The sequence below is a fragment of the Betta splendens genome, chromosome 12 (genome assembly GCF_900634795.4).
Source record: "Betta splendens chromosome 12, fBetSpl5.4, whole genome shotgun sequence".
NCBI classification, from domain to species: domain Eukaryota; kingdom Metazoa; phylum Chordata; class Actinopteri; order Anabantiformes; family Osphronemidae; genus Betta; species Betta splendens.
Genome location: NC_040892.2, coordinates 9,004,617 through 9,028,181, shown reverse-complemented (window position 1 = coordinate 9,028,181; position 23,565 = coordinate 9,004,617). Strand labels below are relative to the sequence as shown.

The window sequence follows — 23,565 nt, the reverse complement described above, 5'->3', positions numbered from 1 at the left end:
GAATTTAAGAATCATTCACATGACTTTATTGTTCTCATTCGAGACACTGCCCCATACAAAAAACACTGGCGTCCGTTTCCTTCTAGGTAAACCTATGGTTATGAGCACCTAGGGTGCTTGTATAAAAGATAGAACATTGGAAAAATTAGTACAATAGTTGTGGAATCAGAACCATGTTGTCAAAAAGTCAAGATATACAGATCAAGGGTGGAAGACAAGGTGTTCGATTTTTGGTTCAAAGCAGCTTTAACGATCTCACGAACCACATTTACATTGTGAAAGCAGGAATTAGAGCCCTTGTTTGTTTCTACTACAACGGATAAAAACACCACAGTCTGTGCACGTTGTGGTTCTCAGAAATGAAGGTACATGTTAAATGATTGAGATGCATTACAATCAACTTCACAACATGAATCAACCCAGTCACCTACAGTGTCTACTTCATACGGCGGGAGGAGCCTGATCGAGTCCTCCCGGGTCGTTTCACTGCTCGTCGAACCGCCTCTCACTGGATTTTTAAATGATTGTGCAATAATGTTAATCTCTGCAAACGTTCATCTGATAGTGAAGCACTAAAAGCAGTAGTTGCCACCACGTCACAGTGAACTCGATTGTTGATTTGAACATGAATAAAAACACACACTGCATAAAAAAAAGAGATTGAGAATTTCTCACATTAATGGCTTTTAAATATGATCACGTTTTAAAAAGTTCAACTCAACTTACTTTTAGGGGTCGTTTCCCTGTAATGTATCGGTTTGGTAGCGTTTTAATAATGTTTGTCCTTTTGGAACAACCTGCCTAAATGTAGTTTGGTGGAATTACCCTTTAAAACTCATTTATAAAAATATTAATAACAACAGGCGAAGAGTAAATACAGATCCTACTGTATTTGGTGCCACTTGAAATATGAGCATCTGAGAGCAAATAGACTCATTGATGTGTGAACTGTTACAGACGCTTGGTTCTACATTGATTGTCATCAAATACGCAGCTTCTTGATGGATGTTCGCTTCATTACCTGCTACAGCTTCCGTGTGCATAACTACTGTCCTGTCACGATATTCATTATTTCATTTGAAATAAAAAGTCTTGATCAGCTATTCTAATAAACCGTTGGACAGCAAGGAGGTAGAGCTACAAGTTGGTACTGACCATACCAACACCACAACTAAGGCAGGGAAGCAAGTGGATGAAGCCGTGGAAGACGTATTTCAAAAATGATGGAGCTAAAACAAACTACACGTTGAAGCCATACTTCACATTCAACCAAGTGTTTTGCTCGGTGCTTAAATATAATAAATACAGAAAACTATTAGGATAAAAACAAAGAAAGGTTTCCAGTCTGTGCGGCGTTGAACCGTTCACTTCTCATCACGCTGAATCTTCTGGAAGTGTTTTATGGATATGTAGCCGTAGACGGATGCTTGATAAATAATTCATATGCCCATAAATACAGAATGAACGTCCCCTCGCCAACGAGTACAGTTGACCTTTTGTTCAGTACAAGTATCGGAGGATTTCACGTGTGCGGTGCCTCCAACTCTGACTCATTCTGAAGAAGCCAGTAGTTATAATCACAACATACTGTACTAGGAAGATTAGAAGGTGGAAGGAAGAGGCTGCTTATGTATTAAAACGTCTACATAGTAAAAACTAAGTAATACATTGACTGTAAAGAAGTGAAGAAGATATTATGCCCCTTAAAAAGTTGATTCCACTTGAATCGTGTCCTCCGTAACAATCAAAGTAGTCGGAATTTTAAGACGCTCACGTGATTCGTACTGATTTCGGTCCTCGCTCAAAGAATAATATGAGGAAATGTCATTGGGGGAAGAGGGCGGTTGGGTTTGTTCAGTTGGTTTCGCTGCATCTTTGGATAATTCATTCACAGGTCCGTTTCGGAGCCCTTCCTCCAGAAGAAACCGTTGTTCTCCGAGTCCCGGTCGATCCGAATTTGAGGCAAACCCTTCGCGTACGACCCTTTGTCGAGGCTGAAAGAGGAGACGGAGGCTTTAAAGGTCACGCGGGACCAACAGCGAGCGCAGAAGCCACGGAGCCGTGAGGCGGTACTCACTTACTCGGCCACTGTGGGGGACCGGTGGTGGTGCTCAGCACGGTGAATGTGCGCCAGCGAAAGTCTGGGATTCATCTCCTGGCGAAGCACAAGACGCATTTAAAAAAAGCCACAACGCGAGCATCGGCGAAGGGATGAAGAGCAAACGCTGAACGGACGAGACGGGACGGCGAGGAGGAGAGGGGGAGCGACACAAAGTGGGAAAATGTAGGACATAGAACAGGAGAGTTTGACAGGAGAAAGCATGAGCGTGAAGCCTTTAGAAGCGAAGCCAGCCCTGGCTCATACTCACTATCCACAGATTTAACCCCCAACATGGGCTCCTGCTCCATCATATCCATGGAGATTTTTATACTGGGGATATTTTCATGATAGGGGTAGTCAGACTGTGGGAGGAGGGAGGGAGAACATGAACATTTGTAAGGTGAGGATCTACAGGAGGATGAAAACAGTCACTTAACGTTGTATCGATGGAGCTAAGCTCACGGTGTTACTCACAAACTCCACGTCGCTGTCAATGCTTCCCTTTTTCTTGTTCTTCTTCTTCTTCTCGTCCTCCTTCTTCTTCTTGTCTTTCTCCGGGATGACGTCGTCCAGGTAGCCGAGGTCGTGCTGGGAGAACACGTAGTCCATCGCCTTGCGCACCGCCACCAGCGCCAGGATCTGAGAGCGAGATGGGTTGATTTTTCCCCAATGCACCGGTTTCAGACTCTGCGTTCTCAACGCTACGCTACGCCGCGACGCGGCTCTCACCATGACGGGGAAGATGATGGCCGCCACCGTGGACTTGAGGACCCAGAGCAAGGCCAGACACAGGGCCTGTATGAAGGTGAAGAGGTGGATGCGCCGCTGGGGGACGTGTCGCAGGTAGATGAGGTCCGGCTGGTGCTTGGCCGGCATGAGGAGCAGCTGCAGGCGGTCCATGAACTGACACGGGTCAGATGGAGAGGACGACGGGTCAGATCCCATTCTGGCATCTTGAGTTTAAGGCTTTGATTGTAGCTTTAAATATGTCTGTTTTCACCTCATTCTCATTCACATGCTGCATAGTTTTATAGTTATTGAATAAAAAGGTGTGGTGGATTTGGAGTATTACTTCAACCTATATTCTCTGTTTAGGTGACAGGAGTATCTGTTTAACCAGTCCTACAGACAGATCAGCAGCCACTGAACAGGTCAGGCAGACTCACCTGCACGCCATTGAGCGAAGCCACACCCATATAAAGGAACACACCGTAGAGCACCGGCATGGGAATAAACTGCATGACAACGCAGAAAAAGCCCAAGTCAACACATCACACGGCTGGAAAGTCACTTCTGCTTGGTTTAAAAACAGCTTATATGAATGTCAGGTACTTTGTCTTCAGTAAGGGGTGAATTTAATAATTTAATAATATTTGTTTATCTATAAGTCACCATAGGAATAAAGCACAAAGTAAGGTTTTATGAGAATTGCAGTACTCCTAACGTCCACCAGAGGGAGCGCCAGGTTCACTAATCCTTCCTGTGATTTTTCTCATTTACCAGCTTCTTTGAAGGAGTGGAAACTGCTGCAATCAAGCTAAGTGGAACACGCTTATTTCACTTCACATTACTTCAACTGCGGGACTTCCTAATCGGATGAGTAGAAGGTTTTAAATGAGTTAAAATTTCAGAGCGGAGATGGGAGATTGTCCTAAAAGGGGTGGACAGTAATCCATGTTTTCATGGTGGAATGAAGCTGTACCTTGAGGATAGGGGCCATGAAGACAGACAGTCCAGTCAGCAGGAACACAAAGATTCCGGTGACTCTTTGCTCCCTGGGTCGGTGAAACAGGAAAGACAAAAAAAAACTATGACTTTCCATTCATCCTTAAAGCTTCGTACCGATGCGAATGCCTTCCCAACTCACCTGACGCCCAGGAATTTGGGCTGCTCCCCAGGGGCCGACGTCTCCGTCTCCATTTTCAGCGAGTCGATGTGGGCGATGGAGATGACGGTGGCAGCCACGTACCACGGCAGACCCATGAAGGAGCAGACTATCATCAGCACGGCCACCCAGAACAGGTCCAAGTGATAGCCTGCCCCTTTCTGAGACACACGCACAGGCAGCAGAGCATTTAGGGTGGTTTTATTCCAGCCTCTTGGTTGCTGTTATACAGAGAGTGACACCAACCTTGAGTTTGTGCTCCTTCCTGTTGACAATGACTGCAGTGATCTGCTGGTCCATAAATATCAGGATGGTGACCAGCAGCGCGGGAAGTGCGGCCGCCAGGTAAACCCACCAAGGGTTCCCCCCGAAAGGAGGCACAAACCAGCCCCTGTGTGGACTCGTGGGCTGGAAGGAGGAGAGGAACAACATGAGTGGCATCTAATCTCCTAAACATGGATGACTCATCTAAATATACTGAGCAGAGTCTGATGTTACTGCTGAGAGAAATATGTGAATAAAGACATTGTGATGGAACAAAGCTGCCTCTGTTCCCGACACGTTAAGGTCGCCTCTGTTCTCAGATCACCTATAATCACGTTATTTGATGCAGGGACCAACTCCTCCGCCCCATCGCTCGCTTCCTCCTACAATCAGCTGTGTAACGTCTGAGTCTTAGTTTCAGGTAATGCGTATCGCTCGCTGGGCGAAGTACAAAGAACGCTCTATGCAGGGATTTTGAAATGAATTACAGGATCATTATCAGTGTAATCAGAAGACTCTCCCCGTGGCCGGCGGTTGTCACGCCACTACAAGCTAGCACCACACTAGCGAGGCCGCGTGGCGCTAACGCACCTTGAATTCACTTGGCACTATGAGCTTCGGGGTCCCCACGCCGACGAAGGCGTCCACGCCGCAGAACAGGAGGATGGTCAGGATGATGGCGAAGTCGCTGATGAGCTTCCTCACCTGCAAGGAAGCGGCGCCGGTTTAGCTTAGCGCGGCGGAAACCGCCGGGCAGATAGCATCGCGCTGAGTGCGTGGAAGCCTCAGAACCTTCGTCGTTTAGCACTTTGAGTCGAAAAACTCCCCCAAGGCTTAAAGCAGGTGATTTAAGCACGCATTTAATCCAGAATGAATTGATTGATTCGCTCACCGTGGTCGGGAAGAAGCGGCTCGTCTTGAACTTCTTCAGACACATGGAGCAGGTGTAGGTCCCGAAGAACAGGATGAAGGACATCAGGGTGATGTCAGGCACGTAGCCACAGGCCTCTCCGACCAGGCGCCCTCCGTACGTCAGGCACTGCTGCCGGTTCAGGGACGCCCAGGTGGCGTTCATTGGCTGGAGGGAGAGTTTGTCATTCAGCCAGTGAAACGGCCTCATTCTCAACGGCTTGACAATAAAAACGAGGCCCCACATACCAAATCAGTACTGTTTGTCCAGGCAGAGATGTCAAGGAGCTCCGACGAGTTGCCTGAGAGGAGAAGCAAACATAACATCAAAGTCTGAACGCTTCCACTTGACATTTTAAATCGTTGTGTGTCGCAAGTTACTTGGAAAGATTGTTTGGGAAACAGATATTCATAAAGTGATAGAGTTGTTGAGGAAGTAAACCGCGGTATCTGTCGGCCAACGCACGCTAGTATCGCCCGTTATCGCCACGGTAAACAGCCAAAACATTAGCCGCTTTGTTTAACGCGCATGAGTAACGCCGGGCACCGCCAACGTAAAGCACACGCGCCTCTGCAGCTCTCACAATCTGGGATCACGCTGATAGGGAGATTCTGACGGCGCCCCGATACAAACAGCGGTGAAATGTTTAAGGGTCAAGGTCGCTGGCGGGATGCGGCGGAACCGGCGGGCCGGGCCCAGGCTACGTACCGGGGATGCACCGGCAGTCGTACTGCGTCACCAGCTCGGGGTCGTACCCCGAGTTGATCTGGTTGTGGTGGGCGAGCTTGATCATCTTCTTGAAGGCGTCGTAGATGAAGATGAAGCTGATGAGCGCCGAGAAGCCCTCCTCGGTGAAGCGCGTGAAGTACTGCACCAGGAAGCTGGCGTCCGTGGCCACCAGCACCAGGCAGAACACGGCCGACCACAGGCCGATCCACAGCCGGAACTCCAGGTAGTCGAAGGCGTTCTCCCTGAGGAGAGGACGGCGGAGTCAGCGGGGGGTCTGACCCCACGAGCGCTTCAAACACAGTGAACATCCATCTGTAGATGGACAGCTGCCGGTGCTGATGCAGCAGATGTCGACTAGAGGCCCAGAAACATTTGGAGGATACGGGCGACCCAACATTGTCTTTTCATTTTACACAGAGTTAATTATTAATAATGAAACACAGTCTTATTACCAGACGCCACAATGATTAAAAAGGGAAGGGAGTGAAGGGGAAGGAGGAAGTAAAACAGTTAATATTTATTCAAAAATGTTACATTAGTTTCCCTCCATAGATAATGCAATCACTGTATTTTAATATTTTATTAAATTGCATTTTTTTTTTATTTTATTCATCCTTTAATGTAAAAAATGTGTTTTGGCATTGTTGGGGGATTTTTATGGCAAAAACACTGGATTCTGGATGATGTGTTTTTGCCAAAAGAAACACACTAAGCAACAAGACTTCAGTGAGACAGAAGCCTAGTCCAGCCTACCTGTAAATCATGCATCTCTACTTTAGGAAGCTCAGTAATATGTCACCCTGTAAACGCCTCCCAGCTCCGACCTTCCTCTCGCCGGCCACCGGCCACTCACCTGCTGAAGTTGAAGAGGAGTCTCTCAAACACGAGCACCGGGCCCGTGCTGCTGAGAATGGTCAGGGGCTGACCGGCCAGCAGGCAGAACACCGCTCCCGTCAGCGCCGTGCCCAGGAAACTCTCCAACACTCCCTGTGACACGGCACACGCAGAGGTCAGAGGTCACACAGTCCAAATGTGATGTGGACACCCATCATGTCTACTCAGCAAGAATCTTTGCTTTCTCTATAAACATCACACTGGTACATTTCCATCTGCGTCACATTCTCATTGACGCTGGTGGTACTTGAACACAGCACGTCGGTGATGGGCGCTGACAAGGGTGATGTGAGGGCAGGGATTCCCTCTGCATAGGGGGGAAAAGCAGTGACGCAGTCCTGCAGAGGATCACCGGTGGCAGAGGGAGATGTGTGTGTGTGTGTGTGGGGGGGGGGGGGGGGGCATGACAAGGCTACTGTGGCTCAGTAATCTGGATCTGGAGTTATTTACAGCCTTGACAAATCCCTGAGGCCGGAGCGCTGCAGGGCGGCTATATGCAGCACTGTCAGGGGAAAGGCCAAAGCAAGAGCCTTAGTCAGTGCAGAAGGTCCTCAGTGTCACACGCTGGACCAGCAGAGATACATGACGTTACATTATCAGAGGCCAGCGTGACGTAACGAGGCGGCAATTAAAGCCCGATTGCTGAGCCACTTTGCATACGTGGACAGGTGATCGCAGCTAAGATCAGCTTTATTTGTGTCCCTTTGCATTATATCAGGAAGTGGGAGCTGCCTGAGCAAGTGCGTGTCTGAAAGGGACAGAGCATTGGGCAAAATGAGTCATCATAGAACACACACTCTAGGTCTAAAGACTGAGTCTGGGTTTGATTTGGAGGCTGATGCAGGTTAGAGCCCAGTACAGAGTCTGTGTTCAAACTACTATTCACCTGCATGTTGTCTGTAGCATCTCCGAGCAAGCCTCCGAACGTGATGGCGTTGGTCACGGTGCCCAGGTAGATGAACAAAATGGCCGACAGGGACTGGATGCTGAGCGCGTCGTAGAAATCGCTGGCAAAAAACGGCAGCTTCCGTTTCACGTCCAGGACCAGACCTCCGCAAAACCTGCGAGACAAAAAAACGGTCACGCCAGGTAAGAGGCGTGAGAGGTCAAAGGTCAGAGGGTTCGTGATTTGTAAAAGAAAGGCTAAACAAAAGGTCACACAAAAGGAGACACGTTCTTCATTCAGTTGGAAATTTGACAACTGTGAGAAAAAGACAACAATGATCACACGCACTCATGACGACGGGCAAATTCTCTGAAACATTTAAATCATCCACTAGAAAATCATCCACTTCCTTCATACTTTCTGGTGCGCTGGAGCTCCTCTCCGACTTGGTGACCTCCTCCCCCTCCGTGTCCCACCTCGTGGGGAGTGTCGCCATTCATCTGAGGGGCCTCCCCTCCGGCGTACATGTTCTTCCTGCAATCACAAAACCAGTGTGTCAAGGCCGAAGAACGTCAAACACAGGATCAGGATCAGGATCTGACACATTTAGTTTTACATAAACATGAAGGGAAGCTGAACTAAAACTCTACTAACTCAGAGTACAGAATATTTGAGTTTGTTCCTTAGCTTAGCACACAAACAGTAGTTCAGCCCCGAGCTGCAGCTGCACTACTCTAAATACTGGACAGGTTCAAGCCAAGAGTGAGGCAGTTTTGCACATATTTGCAGTGACGTCACTGGGATCGGTGCCAACCTCTTGTCTGAGGAGGGCAGGGACTTGGGGGGCTCTATCCTGATGTCGGGGTCCCACTCGCCGGGAGGCAGCACGATGACCTCGTCCAGGAACTCCTCGATGCCGGCCAGCAGGTCCCGTCTGTCCTTGGCTTTGTAGGCGATATCATGGAAAACCTGCGGCGGCCGACAAACATAACAGGCCCCATTTGCAATCAATAATATAACACGCGGCTGAATTATTTACGTCGTGGCTTCAGAGGCTCGCCGGCCCACTCACTTTTGATTGCAAAGTTCCACGCGTCTTTGAAAATGCAAACCACAATCAACTAGGACTGTACAATACAGAAATAAGGGCTTTTATGAGTCTTTGACAAATAATGAGTCATCATCCACAAGCACAGGTACCAGGATCAGAGCGACTGGCAGGTGGACAAATACTGGACACAAAACTCAAACATCTGATAAGCGCGACACAGCTGCAGGGTAAAGTTTAACCCGCTTCTCCTCCCCACGGTGACGTGGGAGAAGCGCGGGCCTGTGGGAATCTGCGGGCCAGGTGCCGCCTGCTCGCATTCCTCCGGGCAGAGCGGAGACACACACCAGAGGCGAAACCAGGAAAATCCTGGCCGACGTGCGGGGAGTTAATACCGAGGCCCGCGTGCCTTCCTGTATTACAGCTGCTCTGCTTAAGCCAAAACAAATTTGTCTTCCACACCGCAACAATTAAGTTGTAAGCTGGTCACCAACTGCAGCCAGGCCAGACCAACCGCTGCCATGGCTAATGCAGCAATGCCTTCAAAGCTGAGACCTGGCGAGAGGACAAGTCCTGGAGGTCTTAGGAAACGAGTTTATTCTTTTATTCAGCTCAGTCAGACCAGGAAATACATGCACTGTAAAGTAAATCACACATAATCTGGATTGTACCTCGTCAGACATCAGCGTGGCAATGGCTCGTCCGATCTCGTGATAGGACTTGGCTTTGCCTTTGGGGCCCAGCATCACGAAGAGGAACCTGCAGGAGCAGCAGGAGGGAGACGTTAGCGAGTGGACGTCGGCGCCGCCCGGACCCCCTGCCGCCCGGACCCCCTGCCGCCCGGACCCCCCGCCGCCCGGCGGCGCTTGTACCTGGTGGGCACCGGCACCTCGGTCAGAGCCCCCAGCATGACGGCCTGCTGCAGGCGGACGAACGCCACGAAGGGGGTCTCCAGGAAGTCCACCTCGCCCACCAGCACGTTCGACGCCTCGGCGTCGCGCGGCAGCTTCTTCATGAACTTGTTCTTCAGCTGCTCAGACACAAAGCAAAGTATTTCACCAACACGGGAAGAGACCAGTCAGTCAAAACGTGAGGGAGCGCAGTAAAGATGAGGCAATATTACTTATTATTATTATTATTATTATTCTACAAACACACACACTTCTCGTATCAGCAGCGAATGTGAATGAACGTGTGCCGTTCCAACGCAGCGTCTGACAATGTGCTTTCTCTGACTCACTGAACATGTAAGAACAAGCAGCAGCCTCCCTTTCCTAGAATTACGCCTCAGCAGCAGTTTGACTTCATGCCTCACGCTTTCTTGACCTACCGCTGATCCACAGCCCCGCACCGCGAGCCGTGGATGAGAGGGAGGAAGCTCGTTCGGACGGGGATGATTAACCGAGGCCTTTTGTCGGGGTCAAAGGTCACGTCACTTTGACAAATGCGTTGACACTGTTCACTGCAGTTCCGCTTGTTACAGTTTAACCACTCTGATCTGTGCGCTCTACATCTATACGGTCTATGTGCCTTGAAGCTCATTCACTCAGGCGTGAGTAATGGTGGCGAGAGACAGCTGCACGTGGAGCTCCCAGAAACTCCCACGGCAAAGACGGGACAGGGTCAAAACGCCGCTTTGTGTCCAGGGATTTGACTTTACCTGGTCCTTCTCTGGTTTGTCGGAGAAGTCGCTCAGGCTGTTGGAGGTGAGGTTTCGGTGGGTGGTAGTCGGGCTACCTGCGGAGAGGCGAGACAGGAACCGGTTAAACCGCAGGGCCCGGGGTGAGCCGCTTCTTGGCGCGGCCTCAGAAAAGAAAAGGCACAGGGGGGGAAAGTACACGGAGGCAGCCAGAAACATCAGGACCCGGCTAAATGCGGCCGGGCTTAGGCTTTAGCGCTAATGACAGATGGTCGTCCATTGAGGCGCTGCGCAGAGAAAAGAGCCGGGATCCGCGCGTCAGCACAAACAGGCTTAGGCAGATGAGTCTGAATGTAAACTGAAGGCCCATTGACAGAACAGGGCCCGTCACCTTTTAGCTCTCTGCGGGAAAATAAATATTTAGTCAGGATTTAAGAATGAAGCTCGCCCTCGGATAAACACGCATCCGTTTCTATCCTCCTTCTACTCGCATGCGTCCCGGTCGCAACCGCGCTGATCTACGTAGGAGAACTGGACCTCACTTACAGAGGTATCCCATGCTGGCGCTCCTCGAGACCTCACACGGTTCCTCGGAGTCTTGAGGGCTTAAGCAAGGCACGGGGTGCTCGAGGGGGTTGCGTGCTAGAACCCCCCCGGGAGCAGGAAGTCAGGGCGGCGCAAAGAAAAGGGGACAGAGGAGAGGCAGGATTGGAAAGAAAAGTGGAGAAAATACAGGAAAAAAGGCTTGAATTTAAGTCAAGGAGGATAAAAGTGGAAAAGTCCGGTTCGGCGGTTGAATAATTGGGCGTTACCGTTCTCCTGGTTGGAAAAAAGCCAGCTCGCGCTGGAGACGCTCTTGCCGATGTCGGCGAGCGAGCGCAGGTTGGACTTCTTGGTCTGGTGGCGATGCTTGCGCAGCAGCGTGTACACGACCTTCTCCTTCAGCTCGGCTCTCAGCTGCCCGGCCTCGATCTGGCTGTCGGCGATGGCCTCTGTCAGAGGTGAGAAGCAGGCAGGGGATCAGGATGGAGCAAAATGAAAGAGAAAGAAAAAACAAAAAAAAAAAAAAACGGGGTTGCGGGTTCGATTCCGCCCCACTCACCCACAATCTGCGGCAGCGTGGAGGCCTCCAGGTCCAGCATGATGGTGCCCTTCTCGATGTAGGCCTTCAGCTCCATCAGGCTGTGCAGGGACAGCGTGGCCACGTGGGGCTTGCTCCAGCGGTCGCCGCCCTTCTCCACCTTCTCCTCGAACTTGATCCACCTGAGCAGGGAACAACGAAGGCCGAGACGGCTTTGAGGCGACGCGCTCCTCCGTGGGGGGTCAAAATAAGATAAATCACTACACCCGCTGCGTCGGAGGCAGAACTCAGCACAGACCAACACGGTCAGACTGTGGACAAGGATTCTGTTTTTTAAACAATAATGCCGCACATGTCGCCTCTACAAAGAGCCATTCTGCTGCAGCCTGAGGATGGGGTTTCCGAGGGGGATAGAGTGTCGCTCTGGCTGTGGCCCAGACGTACTGGGAGAACAGCCTGCCAGCGAACGCACCACCACGCCACCCTCACCTCAACCCCTTCATTCACGGGACCTTTTGGTAAAGCAATCGCCCCGCTGGCAGTGTAACTGTAATGCTTATAAATAGTCAATTCCTTTGTATGTGTTTATGCAATAAACACATCAGCACATGCATTTCAGCCATTTTCTCATGTTTTTTACTGGACCTGAAGACTGTTTTACTGCTGTGCTCCAAACGGCTCCATGAGAACCGGTCGCTCTTTATATTCCACTACTGAAACGGCTTCATCTTGATAACAGGCATTTCTACCACATTCAGGCTGAAATGCCACATGTGGGGCTGCAGCGTGTGAAACATGCTGGACCTGCTCCAGACTCCAGCTCAGACCATGTGGGAGTTTCTGCCTTTTCCTGGTCTCACAAAGCAGGTACGACCGATCCCAGTCAGATAAGAGCGGGCCGGGAGTCGAGTGGACTCCTACTTCCCTGTGCATTGAATTCCCAAGCATTCATAAGTGAGCGCGTCCCGCTGTCGGCACCGGGGCTGTAAAGCAGGGAGCGTTTGGACCTCGCGGCCGGTCGACTCCGGGCCTCACCTGGCCGTCTCCTTCCACTCCATCTCGTGCCCGTCCACCGACAGCAGCTCGTCCAGCTCCGTGAAGAGCTGAGGGGGCGGCGGGCCGTCATCCTCCTCTCCCAGGATAAACCTGATCCTCTCGGCCGGGGAAACTGGGGGGAAAGACACACGTCAGGAACCGGACCCACTGATCCGCTGCCGCTGCAACCGTGTCCATACGATAACCTACGATTGCTCAGACACGTGTGTCAGACATGTAAAGTAAACAAAGGCGGAGGTTTGTTCAGCGTAGACTGGTACAGACAGATACATGCAGTGAATGGAGCAGATAACGTCACTGTCAGCATGAGCAATCTACTCTAGACAGAAAAAATATGTTGGCCAGGACAAGTTAGGTCAGTTTCTTGGAAGGAAATACTTTGACAAATCATGCTCATCAGGAAGAACTTTTACTTTTACACCATTGTCTTGTGTTATTATTAGAAATAACAAATGTAGGAAGAGACAAAGAAGTAAGACGAGCCCTGTTGCAGAGTCATTGTGGGAAAACTACTTATTCCTATTAGCACTTCTGGGAATGTTGTGCAACGGTGATGTGACGAGAAAATGGGGCTTAAGTGGCAGGACTCAGGAGGCTATTTATGCAGCTTCCTCTTACAGCACACTCCACCGCTGAGGATCCTGCCTCGGCACCGCCCCGGCCAGCTTTATTTAGGAGGCCTCTTTTTATTTTCTTTAAAAATAGCCCAGGTGGAGGAAATCCAGCAGCGGTTTAAGCTACGAAGGTGAAGGTCGACGCCTCTAGGCCAACGCCACCTCCCGCCCCCGTTAGCGGCACCGCTAGCGCCACCGTTAGCGCCACCGCTAGCAGCACCGCTAGCGCCACCGTGCTCCGACCCGATCGGCGCTCGCCCCTCAACCCTCACTGCTCTTCATCAATGAACCAGAGTCATCCGCTGCGGTTGCACCCAACCTTTAAGTGGACGGGATTAAGGGGATTTGGAGGGAAGGCCGAGCGGCTCTGGACGTGCCCGTGTGTTTTTGTACGGCTTCAACCGTCCCCTCATGATTGCAAACCTGGTGACACGTGCCAATCCGGAGCCCATAATGCACTTTAATTATTCATCCCGCCCTAATGGTGGAAACAGATACGCCGACGGAGGAGCGGAGGCCCGGCTACGCAGAGGCAAGAAAGCATTTGATTGAATGAAAGGTCACGTAAAACCCGCTGCAGTGGACAAATGTTTACCCCAGCGGTGCCTGTGCCTGTTACACAGCAGCATCTGCCCTTCCTTCCGACCTCACGAGGCTGTTTACGAGTTAGATCCTCCGCAGAGATACCGTGGATGAGTAAGGAGCGGAGCCGTGCGTGTTCGTGCCTGTGTGGAAGTTCAAGCAGTTCAGTGTGGAACTTAGATGGCGGCGCTGGATGACCCAGCGACCGACACCGGTTCTGTGGCTGAGCGCTCGGCAACACTGCAGTCCTTTGTGCGAGATTCGGGAGCGTCTCTCGAGAAACTCTCCAATTTGACACGGTGCTATAGACAAAATACGCAGCTTTCGCTGCTACAGTTGCAGCCACACGACGCCGATAACGCTGGGCTGAGCTGGGAACAGCTCTTATCCGAGTCAACAAAGCCCTAATCTAATCACCCTCTAAAGACGTCTGTCTTTGCTTCAGTCCTTTCTAGTAACTACAGAGTCTGGATGTCTTGAAAGACGCCCATTATAATCCAGTTTTCCTCTTTGCTGAAGTGTGTTTACGACACACTGTGGCCTTGTAACCAAACTTTGTGTGACTCACGCGGCGTTCGGATCAAAAGCGTCGCGAAAACGGGAGCGCGGCTCTCGTCACGCCGGCCGACCTTTGGGTGAATAAGCACAAGGGGCGGGTCCTCGCTTGATCAGAGGGATCAAACGTGACAGAACAAGGGTTCTGTTGAGTCCGAGTCAGCGCCCTGACGTTATGAAAGAATCCAAGACGCTGAGGATGGAGCAGACCTCATTTTGACTCTGCCTCCATTGTTTCCAAACCTGCTGCCTCTAAAGCTAAACGGCCTGGTAAAATCCACCGGTTGTGGATTTTCCTACATTCGATTTAAGCTCCATGATGGTCTGTTTCAAACGTCACTGGAACCAGCTCCATCAATTTGCACGGGTTTATCATGGCTCCCTTCAGCATGGAAGAACTGCCGTCACCCCCCACGCGCCTCCATCCTCCCTGTGATTCCTGAATGGTTACCTCCACCAGCAGTGAAGCAGCGCGTGGGTCCCACTGCGCTTTCCAGCCATTTTAAGGTAAATTCCGGTATTTGGGATAATTGCTTGTTTTGAGAATAGCTTTTATCCCAACTGCGACGTGTGATGCTCCTGCTAAATGAATGCCCTCCAAACCACAGGGATACAGAGACTAAGACACGCATTTACAGTAAACGAACGCTAAAAGCATAACGTCCTGGAGAAGGACGGTTCCCTCGCAGCTCCCAGGGAACCGCAGCACTTTGACACGTGTCCCGTCCGCATGCGGGAGGGAGGTCCCCCGAGGCCGACAGCGATCTTAATGTGCATCGCGCTCATCTCGCCGCCCTGTGGTCAAACTTTTCCCAGCGCTCCCAGTTCAGCATCCTCGCCTCCCGGTTCATCTCCCGCTCTTTAGCTGCCGCCTCGTACTTTTCCGGGCGTCTAGTTTTTCCTCATTAGACTTTTTCCCAGACCCGGCTGAGAACCGTGTTAATCGCCGGAGTGACAGATAATACCTCCCTTTGTATTTACTTCCACTCCAGCCAATCCGGTGTCATTTTTGGATTAGACCTGAGCATGCTTCCATTCCCTGACTCCATCTAATTACACTGAGAGCAGCCCCCCCCCCCCCCCCCCCCCTTTCTTGGCTGCCTCCACCCAGCCCTCCCTGTTTTATTTTAATGCCTACCTCCCTAACATCCGGTGGGCCGAGACCAACCTAATCAGCACGTGGAGCGCGTCGAGAACTCACTGAGAGGCTTCAGGATGTTTGTGGAGGCCTCGTCGGCGTTGTCCCCGTCCGACTTGTACCCCTCGGCGCTGTGCTCGGCCCGCTCGCGCTTCTCCTTGTGGCTGGACTTGCGTCGGTGGCGTCTCCTCCGTTGGTAGCTCTTGGGAACGTGCACACCGATGTACACGGTGTGGTGACCTGCAACGACACAATACGGGGGGGGTGCAGGTCAGGTTATGCTCGCAGTTAACAGGAATTCACGTTAACCCTGGTACAGAGGTAATCCGTATCGGCTCTGCCAGAACAAAAACAATGTGGGGCCGGTTGAGCTGGTGTGGTACGAAATGTTTTCTTATCACAAGGCTGCTTTCTTTTTCTTCCCTTCATTTTTTTTGGCTTATGTTCAGTAAACGTTAAGGCCTCGCTGCCTATTTCCTGATCAGGAGGTGATACTCTATGCCTCCAGTCAGTCACACTATGAAATTAAATAAATGCCAACTACTTCCTACACACCAGCTCATACAGGAAATGACTCCAGGAAGCCATTAGACAGACAGGGGGGAGTAGAAAGACTCAGATAGTGGGACTGGCTGACAGAATGAGCTTTAAGGCGACCATATATTTTTCTACTCCACAAAGATCTCCTTTGGGGTTTTAATAACATCTTTCTCATCCTCCTGTGGTCAGTCGGGCGTCTTTGCAGCACCTGAGACTCACACTGAATGCAGAGTCCCATTCACAGCAACAAAGGGGCCTTTTAAGTGCTATTGAATGCACACAAACAAACCTGAGCATAATGCCACATGCTCCGACATTGTTCCCATTGTGTGAACCCTGAAGTGTGGGGTTTTTGAAATATGCGAATGTCTCAACAATACAGCGCGGGGCGTCTCCAGATGAATTCCTCTGCGGTTCGAGCGCTGGACGGGATTAAGTTACACATGTGCGATCCGAACAGCTGAGCAGCGCCAATGGGCAGGGAGAGCGTGGAGGTATGGGAACCAGTCAGCGGCATGGGTCAGGCTGGGACTGATCGAGGCCTCGGAGTTCAGAGGGAAGGTTGCCACGGAAACCAAGACGGGCAGCATCACCACACATTTAAACTGATACAGGTACAAAACTATACTTTGGATTAATCAAATTATATCGGAGCTCATCACACGTCTCACCTTCCACTTCCTCTTCACAGACATGTTTGACACAATATGCGCCTCTGTCCAACACAGCTTCATCCTCCATTCTGCAAGGAAGACAGGGAGAACTGGTTAGACATTGCTGATTAGTCCGCGGATTAAACATGGGCACAAAAAAAATAATGCAACGAGCACATGACAATGCACTTCTAACATTCGGGACCCGTCGACCGAAACTGGATCACCGTCAATGGAAAATGGATGCGGAAATGCAAATTCAACAACATGGAGGCCCACTGCAAAACAAGCCTTCACCACCGACTACCTGGCAAACCCTGACGCTGCCGCAATCACCCACATAAGACTAGAACGTCACCTTCCAGTCCACCTACATGTAACACACAGCTTCCTTTTCTCTGCGTGTGTGGGAATGAACAGTACAGTTTCCATCCGCCACCAAACAATAACAGTGTGACACAGTGTGAGGGGGTGAGAGCACACGAAGTCAAGGAGGAGACATCTTGTTCCTGCTGCGCGACGCGCCCATCTGATTTCAGTGGATATGATATCTGGCCTTGAGGCGCTAGCGCCACGGCCCTGATAGCCGACGTATGGGATCAAACGAGTGATGGGGAGTAGCTCGATGTGGAGTCAAGTCTAACAGCAGCACTAATACAGCGATTAGCCTCTGTTCCCCGGGTGGTGCTCACGCGGCACCATGTGGAGAGGGTCAACGCCATCGTTAAGCCCCGGGCTTCTGTGAACTCTGGCTCCTTTCTCTCTCCAGGACAAAGAGGTCCAGAAAATACCTCCAGCTCCAGAAAGCTGCTTTCACGGCCCGCGTTATAAAAAGACAGCACACATTTGAGCGCCACAGAACAAATAGGTGGGACCACTTTAATTGAATGGCCCCTGAAGAGCTAAGATGGCGTGTGCACATGGAGGCGGGTCGCGTAACACGAAGAAAGGGCGAAGGAGGCTCACGTTGCACTGGGGCCCAGTCAATCACTCCGTGCTGAAGGCTGGAGCAGCACAGGTGGCCCACGGACGTCCGGGATGCGGAGGGCTCAGCCTCCGTTCCCTGTTAAATCAGAACCAGCCTCCTACGGCTCTTGATCTGGAGCGGCCAGCTGCATCGACCTCGCTCCGTTACCTCATGAGGCTGGATAAACCTGTCGGTGCGTGCGGAGCCAGGATCAGCTGCTTGGGATCAGGGATCATCCCCGTCTCTTTAGAGAATGACCCAGCCGGGCTCACCATGAGCGCAGGTGCCCCCGGTGCCGTGAGTGCAACCACAGAGGACAGTTCAGTACCAAACCTCGACGATTTGAAAGCTGCTGGAAATTATTTTTAAGTCACCGGTGGCAGAAATAGTGGAGACTGCGGTCGGCTTTGAAATGAGACAATAGTGACAATGGGAGCATTAGAAGGAGCTCAAAGCCACAGGAGTGTGAGGGAATGGTCACCTTTCAAGCCTTAGAGGAGTGAATAATGCTGAAAGTGGAGGTCACTCTAAGGATGAGTCGTTTTTTTTTATTTTAGGCTCAATTATCCTGCAGATGAACAGTGTGAATATCAACAGGTGGATCAAAGCTGGTCAAAGCGCGAGAAACGAGAGTCAACTTGACCTCTGCTGATAAAGCGCTTTTCTCACGTCCACACAAACTTGCCCCAGACTTCAAATCTGGAAACGCATGAAGGATTATGTACATGAAGAACTTTTCACTGAGCTCAGGCAATTAACACAACAGATTATTTCCCGTTTAGCCCATGTGTTGACCTAACAAGTGAGTGCGATGCAAATGTTAGTGCAGCAACTGCACTGTAATAACCACCTGTCTGTCTGGAATTCCTTCTCAGCCGCAGACAATGGCGCTTTAAGGTTTCCAGTTAATGTCAAGAGGAAGAGTGACACTGAACGTGGATTGATGCGGCAACAACAGCAACTAAAAAGTCCCTTTTTGACTTGTGCAACACAGGAAAGAGGACGGGTTTGCCCGAGCGCGAGGCGCTGCGCTCCACTGCCTCTGGGCCACATCTGGCGCTCGCTCTCCGCACGTGACGACGATCGGGGTGCAGATGCGTTTTACCAGGAGCTCGCCGCGAGTCCTTGCGGCTCCCGTGACGCCTCGTGCTGGGATGGGAACACTTTTGGGGGAGTCAGCTCGCGGAGCGCGTGCTGCGCGAGGCGTACGCGCGAGCCTTAGTCGCGAAGCTGCGCTGGTGATAAGATCTCCAGCTCATGGCCGCCCGCGTCGCTCTAATTGGCAGTGGCAGGTTCTTGGAAAATAGATTATCTGCAGCAGTGGCTTATCAGAGCATCGGTGTGACTCAAATAAATATAAGCATTTCTTAACACGACATACAGGCCGGTATAAAGTTTTTTTAATAAAGGGGTTTGGAAGCAATGGTCCAATAAACTTATATGACCGCTTATTACGCACGGAAATGAACCACAGACGCCAGATAGTTAAATATGTCCAATTTCACATGAGTTGAATGAAGTCCCATTTGAAGCCCAGATCAGAAGACGGTCCCGACGCATGGACCGTCACCGTGAGCGTAAAAGCCTTTAACAGCGCGAGCTCAACAGGATGAAGGATCAAAAACTTACTTGTTCTTTTCGGAAGTCATGGTGACTGCTCGCTTTCGCGGATGATTCGGATCCGTCCGCCACCGGTTCTGCTCGCTCCAAAGTTTCCCCTAGCGGTTCTGGTAAATCTTCACTTACTCTGGCAGTCACGCTGTGCGTGTTTTTCCCCCCCAAGTGGGTAAAGAAAGAGAAGGAAAGAAGCGGCGGAGGCGCTGCTATCTCGCAGGAATGACCGCTTTGAACGCGCAACACTCAGGCGTCATATCGAGCTGCGTTCGATCAGCTCGAGCCTCGGTAACATCTTGGACGAGGCTTTTGTTTGTCGGCGGAGGCGTGTGGAGAGGCTCCCCGAGCGCAGCGTGTCTTTTTCCATATTTAAAGTGCCATCCCTCCTCCTGCGTGACGCCACCGAGGGGGTGTGGAGGTCGGGACGTGAGGTGGGGCACCGAGCACGTTGACGCGACAAACGCTCGGCTTCTCCTTTCTTAGAAAGTTGAATTATAAAGTCAGCACATTCATTGCATAGCGCATGAACACTGGTTATAAACATGTCGATTGCTTAAATCCGCATGCGCAATTCCGATAGTTGGGTCAAAGTAGTCCATTAATAATTGCAATTTGAATGAATGAGCTTGGTTTGTTTGTTGAGTTTGTTAACAAAAGCATTTATTTATGACATTTATAGAACACATCAAAATCTTGAAAACACTGCAGTCATATATACCACAAGAACATGCACCTTCCTGTGTGTAATTTTTTCTAAGTATGAGGCGTAAAAGTATAATTTAAAACCTCTATTTAAAGGCAGTTTTACCCAAATCCCGTTGGAGCGAACTACAGTAGAAGAGGCGTCAGTCATAAATAGGTGAGTTAAAATGGAGACTGGCGCCACCTTGTGGCGAAAGGGAGACACTATTTAGGTTTAGAAAATATTTCCCCACTCCCTCTACGCGATTTATAAACAATTTTAAATTAGTTCAGGTCTTTCCGTTTATTGTCATCTGTTGATAAAAAAAGCGCCGTGTCACAAGCATAAAACAAAATAATATATACAAAACACACTAACATCAGTGGAATTATTGGAAAAGCTACAGGCAGTGACTGGTAGAAGTGTCTGTGTTGGGGCATTTCATTGTGTCAACCGCTGCGTCTACAATGTGCTCAAGAAGTCCTTCACCTGGAAACACAGACCAGAGAATTAGAACCGGAAACTAGAAAAACAAGTTGGTTTGTGACGTTTCAGCAAAACACTGCGAGAGATCGTGTCCATTTTTGTGATCCTGACATTTAAATGTCTTTTAAATTTAAGAAAAGAGCCTTGTTTTTACTTTCAAATGTGAGGCCGTTACAAAAAGCGTGTCCTCTGAACTTATTCCACCCAATGAAACAAGAACGCGCGAGTGTGGTTCGCTATCAGAAAGATCACAGAACATACAGCCTTCCCTAAAAAAGCCTCAATTCTGATCATGTCTCAAACAGGATGTCATATATAAATGTTAGGTTTTACACTTCTTCAGAAAGTAAACGCCCCATAAATTTAACGCACCCTGAATATTTGGATAGTGGCGATTACTGTAAACAATAAATTTGAAACATCACTCACTTTCTCAATCATGTCCACGCTCCTCTGATCATTATCCTTGAAGTCGTCATTCACGTCTATGGTCAAGACTGGGACATCGTGGAGATACTCAAACTCCATTCTGCAAGGCAGAGAGGGACCATCGGCCGTAAATATGATGATGTCATAGGTCATGACATAACACAGAATAACTTCCAGACGAGTGTTAAAAACTCACTCTACTGGTGCAACAAGACCTGAAATGAATGAGCTCAGCTCCATCCAACCTTCCCAGGTCATTATAACAAGTAAAAATCAGTAATGTATAAATGTGAAAACTATAGATCACATGGATCGGATGCCTCTTTCCTCTGAGCTGCCCTCAGGTCAGTGCATGAATGGGCCTTTTATTAGCGCCGTAGGTGAAATTAAAAGGCACAGTCACAATGACTTGCATGACTGTCGCGGTCACGATGGAAGAATTCCGTTAATGCGGTGCCAATTCAATCGTCGTCTTACAACGACGATACGGTTTCTGGCGCAAACGTGCGAGTTGTTGCTCCACTCACTTCATGGTCTTGTGCTGCAGCCAGCTCTCGTGCTTGAAATGGAGCTTCTCCAGGTACTCCAGGGGGATGTCCTGTTCTTCTTGCCTGCCTCTCAGGTGCAGCCGCTCTAAACATTTCTACACACACACACACACACACACACACACACACACACACACACACACACACACACACACACACACACACACACACACACACACACACACACACACACACACACACACACACACACACACACACACGAAGGATGCAGTGAAAATCCCAGCCTTTTGCAAGACTCATCCCATAATTAGCCGGCGAGGCCCGGTACCTCCGGCGAAGCTCGGAGGTAGATGATTCCGTCCAGCTCTATGTGTTTGCCGAACTGGCTGTGCAGCCAGCTGTGACAGTCCTGGTACACCGACCACTCCGTCTCGTTCAGGCACTCGCTCTCGTAGAGGTTGGCCGCGAAGATGTACCTGAGGCGTGAGGAGGAGAGAGAGAGAGCGGGCGTTCGGTCAGCGCTGCTCCGCGGGCCTCGCTGCGATCGCGGCTCAAGGACGGTACCTGTCGCTGTAGATGGAGCGCTCGAAGAACTGCACGGGGTTCTCGGCCTCCCGCAGCTTGCCGTTGGCGGAGCGGATCTGGGCGCGCACCCTGCTGATGCAGGCGTAGCTCTGGAAGGTGTAGGCCCACCTCTCCGGCTTTTCATACATCATCTGCAGCACATTCCCTCCACTCCTCTGGGACGTGGTCAGCTCCTAGGACAGAGGGTGCGACACTGTAGAAACGAAATAACTCTGCATTGGGATCCACAAAGCAGCTGATAAAGCAGCTGGGTGACAGAAGGAGCCATAAAGAATCTAATGAGTTTATAAACTGGGCTGTCACTCTGCATCATCCCATGAACAGCAGGGGGCGCTGTCCCTGGTAACCTTGCTGGGTGACTAACACTAATAATACCCCAGACCTATCAGTTTACACTATACTATGCAACACATATGTAGCACAGTGCTGAAGGGTACTTTCCTATCTTGCAATTACTCTGGTTCTTCCCTTACAATAGTTGTCACTCATACATAAAAACTCAATTTAAGCATAAAACAAAACCTTTCTTCTTCTCTACTATAAAGGGTTTTGCAGATTACTCTTGTATTACATTATAATCATACAACAGAAATATTAAAATATATCAAATATATATTGCTGAATATCCTGCCTGTCTTTGGCACCAGCGTAGCAGAGGGTTTACTGTATATAGATGTGCTTGGGCTACTGAAATTAAAGCTGAATGAGAGGTTGGAGGTATTTGCCGTGATGACAACATGCCCGGAGTGGCACCATCTGTTGCTCTGGCTGTGAACTGGTGCTAGTGGTAGAATAGTGACCGGGGCACATTGAGCGTGCGGAGCCAGATGGCAGCTGCAGACTAAATACAGATGAAGCCAGTTTGGGGTGTGCAGTTATGAATCAGTGCAGCTCAGGGGAGTGAAGACCGTGTGTCTGAGTTCAATTAAAGGCGTTCATTTGCGCATGCGCCTTTAAATGGCAATAAAACAAGTTTCGTATTTGCTGGATTAAAGTGTTTTATTTAAATGTGTTTAATGTGTCAATACCTCAAAGTCGCTGGCGTTTGTTTGGACATTGCACCACCTGGCGATCGGTTCCGGTACCACCTCCCAGTCCGCGCTCTCCTGACCCAAAAGGCGCACAAAGGTGGACTTGCCCGCCGCTAAACGCAAAGGACCCAGAGGTGATTATACCGAACATGGTTGCGGCTCGTTACGCTGTGAATGGGTTAATCGGTCAATGAATCCATGATGTAGTGTTGAAACTTCACGGGAGGCGGTGACGACCGGCGGTTGGCGCTAAATTTGAACTGTCAGAAATCTGACAGCTGCGGTGATCACCGACATCCACCAACACACAAAGTGGACCTAATGCAAACACGACACGATGGAACCACTCGAACCGAGCCGCGGCGCGAGGCTTCGCATGTGGACACTCACCAATATTTCCCTCCACAGAAATGCGCTTCATCCTTTTCTCCGTGGAGTCGTCCAGTAAATCGGGACGCGGCCGCTTCGGAGTCACGGGCATTTTTTATGCGGTTATTAAAACAAAGGCTCGTTATTGCGTTACTGATGCAGCTGCTGCCTGGAGCCCCGCGTTGATTCAGGTTTGGCGGTAGCGAACATCAGGAAGCGGCGGTTTGCAGCTGTGACTCCGCCCAGGAAGCAGCTGCTCCGCGCGCTCCGTCCTGATGTCCGGCGAGAAGGTGGAAGCGGAAGTCTCCAGCACCAAAG

At 50.2% G+C, this 23,565-nt stretch overlaps 2 protein-coding genes across 5 annotated transcripts; both read right to left on the bottom strand.

Moving 5' to 3' along the window:
• Window positions 1-3: 3 nt before the first annotated feature.
• LOC114867078 (electrogenic sodium bicarbonate cotransporter 1-like) lies at window positions 4-19,536 on the bottom strand. 3 transcript variants are annotated; one of them, XM_055513598.1, is made up of 26 exons: window positions 19,172-19,535; window positions 16,594-16,664; window positions 15,446-15,622; window positions 12,473-12,605; window positions 11,459-11,619; window positions 11,169-11,348; window positions 10,378-10,454; window positions 9,590-9,747; window positions 9,389-9,476; window positions 8,484-8,638; window positions 8,087-8,203; window positions 7,670-7,844; window positions 6,743-6,876; window positions 5,869-6,131; window positions 5,409-5,461; window positions 5,143-5,328; window positions 4,842-4,955; window positions 4,233-4,394; window positions 3,969-4,147; window positions 3,804-3,876; window positions 3,268-3,336; window positions 2,831-3,004; window positions 2,576-2,740; window positions 2,370-2,463; window positions 2,078-2,155; window positions 4-1,994 (listed from the first exon to the last, which is right to left on the bottom strand). In XM_055513598.1, exons 1-25 carry the CDS (start codon window positions 19,189-19,191, stop codon window positions 2,112-2,114), a joined length of 3,222 nt encoding a protein of 1,073 aa, XP_055369573.1. In that variant the 5' UTR covers window positions 19,192-19,535; the 3' UTR covers window positions 4-1,994; window positions 2,078-2,111. The 3 variants fall into 3 exon arrangements, with proteins under 3 accessions (XP_055369573.1, XP_029025237.1, XP_029025238.1); XM_029169404.3 differs by having other exon boundaries at window positions 2,082-2,155; XM_029169405.3 differs by lacking the exon at window positions 2,370-2,463 and having other exon boundaries at window positions 2,082-2,155; window positions 19,172-19,536.
• A 250-nt stretch (window positions 19,537-19,786) lies between these two features.
• dck (deoxycytidine kinase) lies at window positions 19,787-23,540 on the bottom strand. 2 transcript variants are annotated; one of them, XM_055513600.1, is made up of 7 exons: window positions 23,269-23,540; window positions 22,876-22,991; window positions 21,827-22,017; window positions 21,591-21,738; window positions 21,281-21,396; window positions 20,754-20,853; window positions 19,787-20,327 (listed from the first exon to the last, which is right to left on the bottom strand). In XM_055513600.1, exons 1-7 carry the CDS (start codon window positions 23,357-23,359, stop codon window positions 20,301-20,303), a joined length of 789 nt encoding a protein of 262 aa, XP_055369575.1. In that variant the 5' UTR covers window positions 23,360-23,540; the 3' UTR covers window positions 19,787-20,300. The 2 variants fall into 2 exon arrangements, with proteins under 2 accessions (XP_055369575.1, XP_029025469.1); XM_029169636.3 differs by having other exon boundaries at window positions 21,827-22,020; window positions 23,269-23,536.
• Window positions 23,541-23,565: the final 25 nt, after the last annotated feature.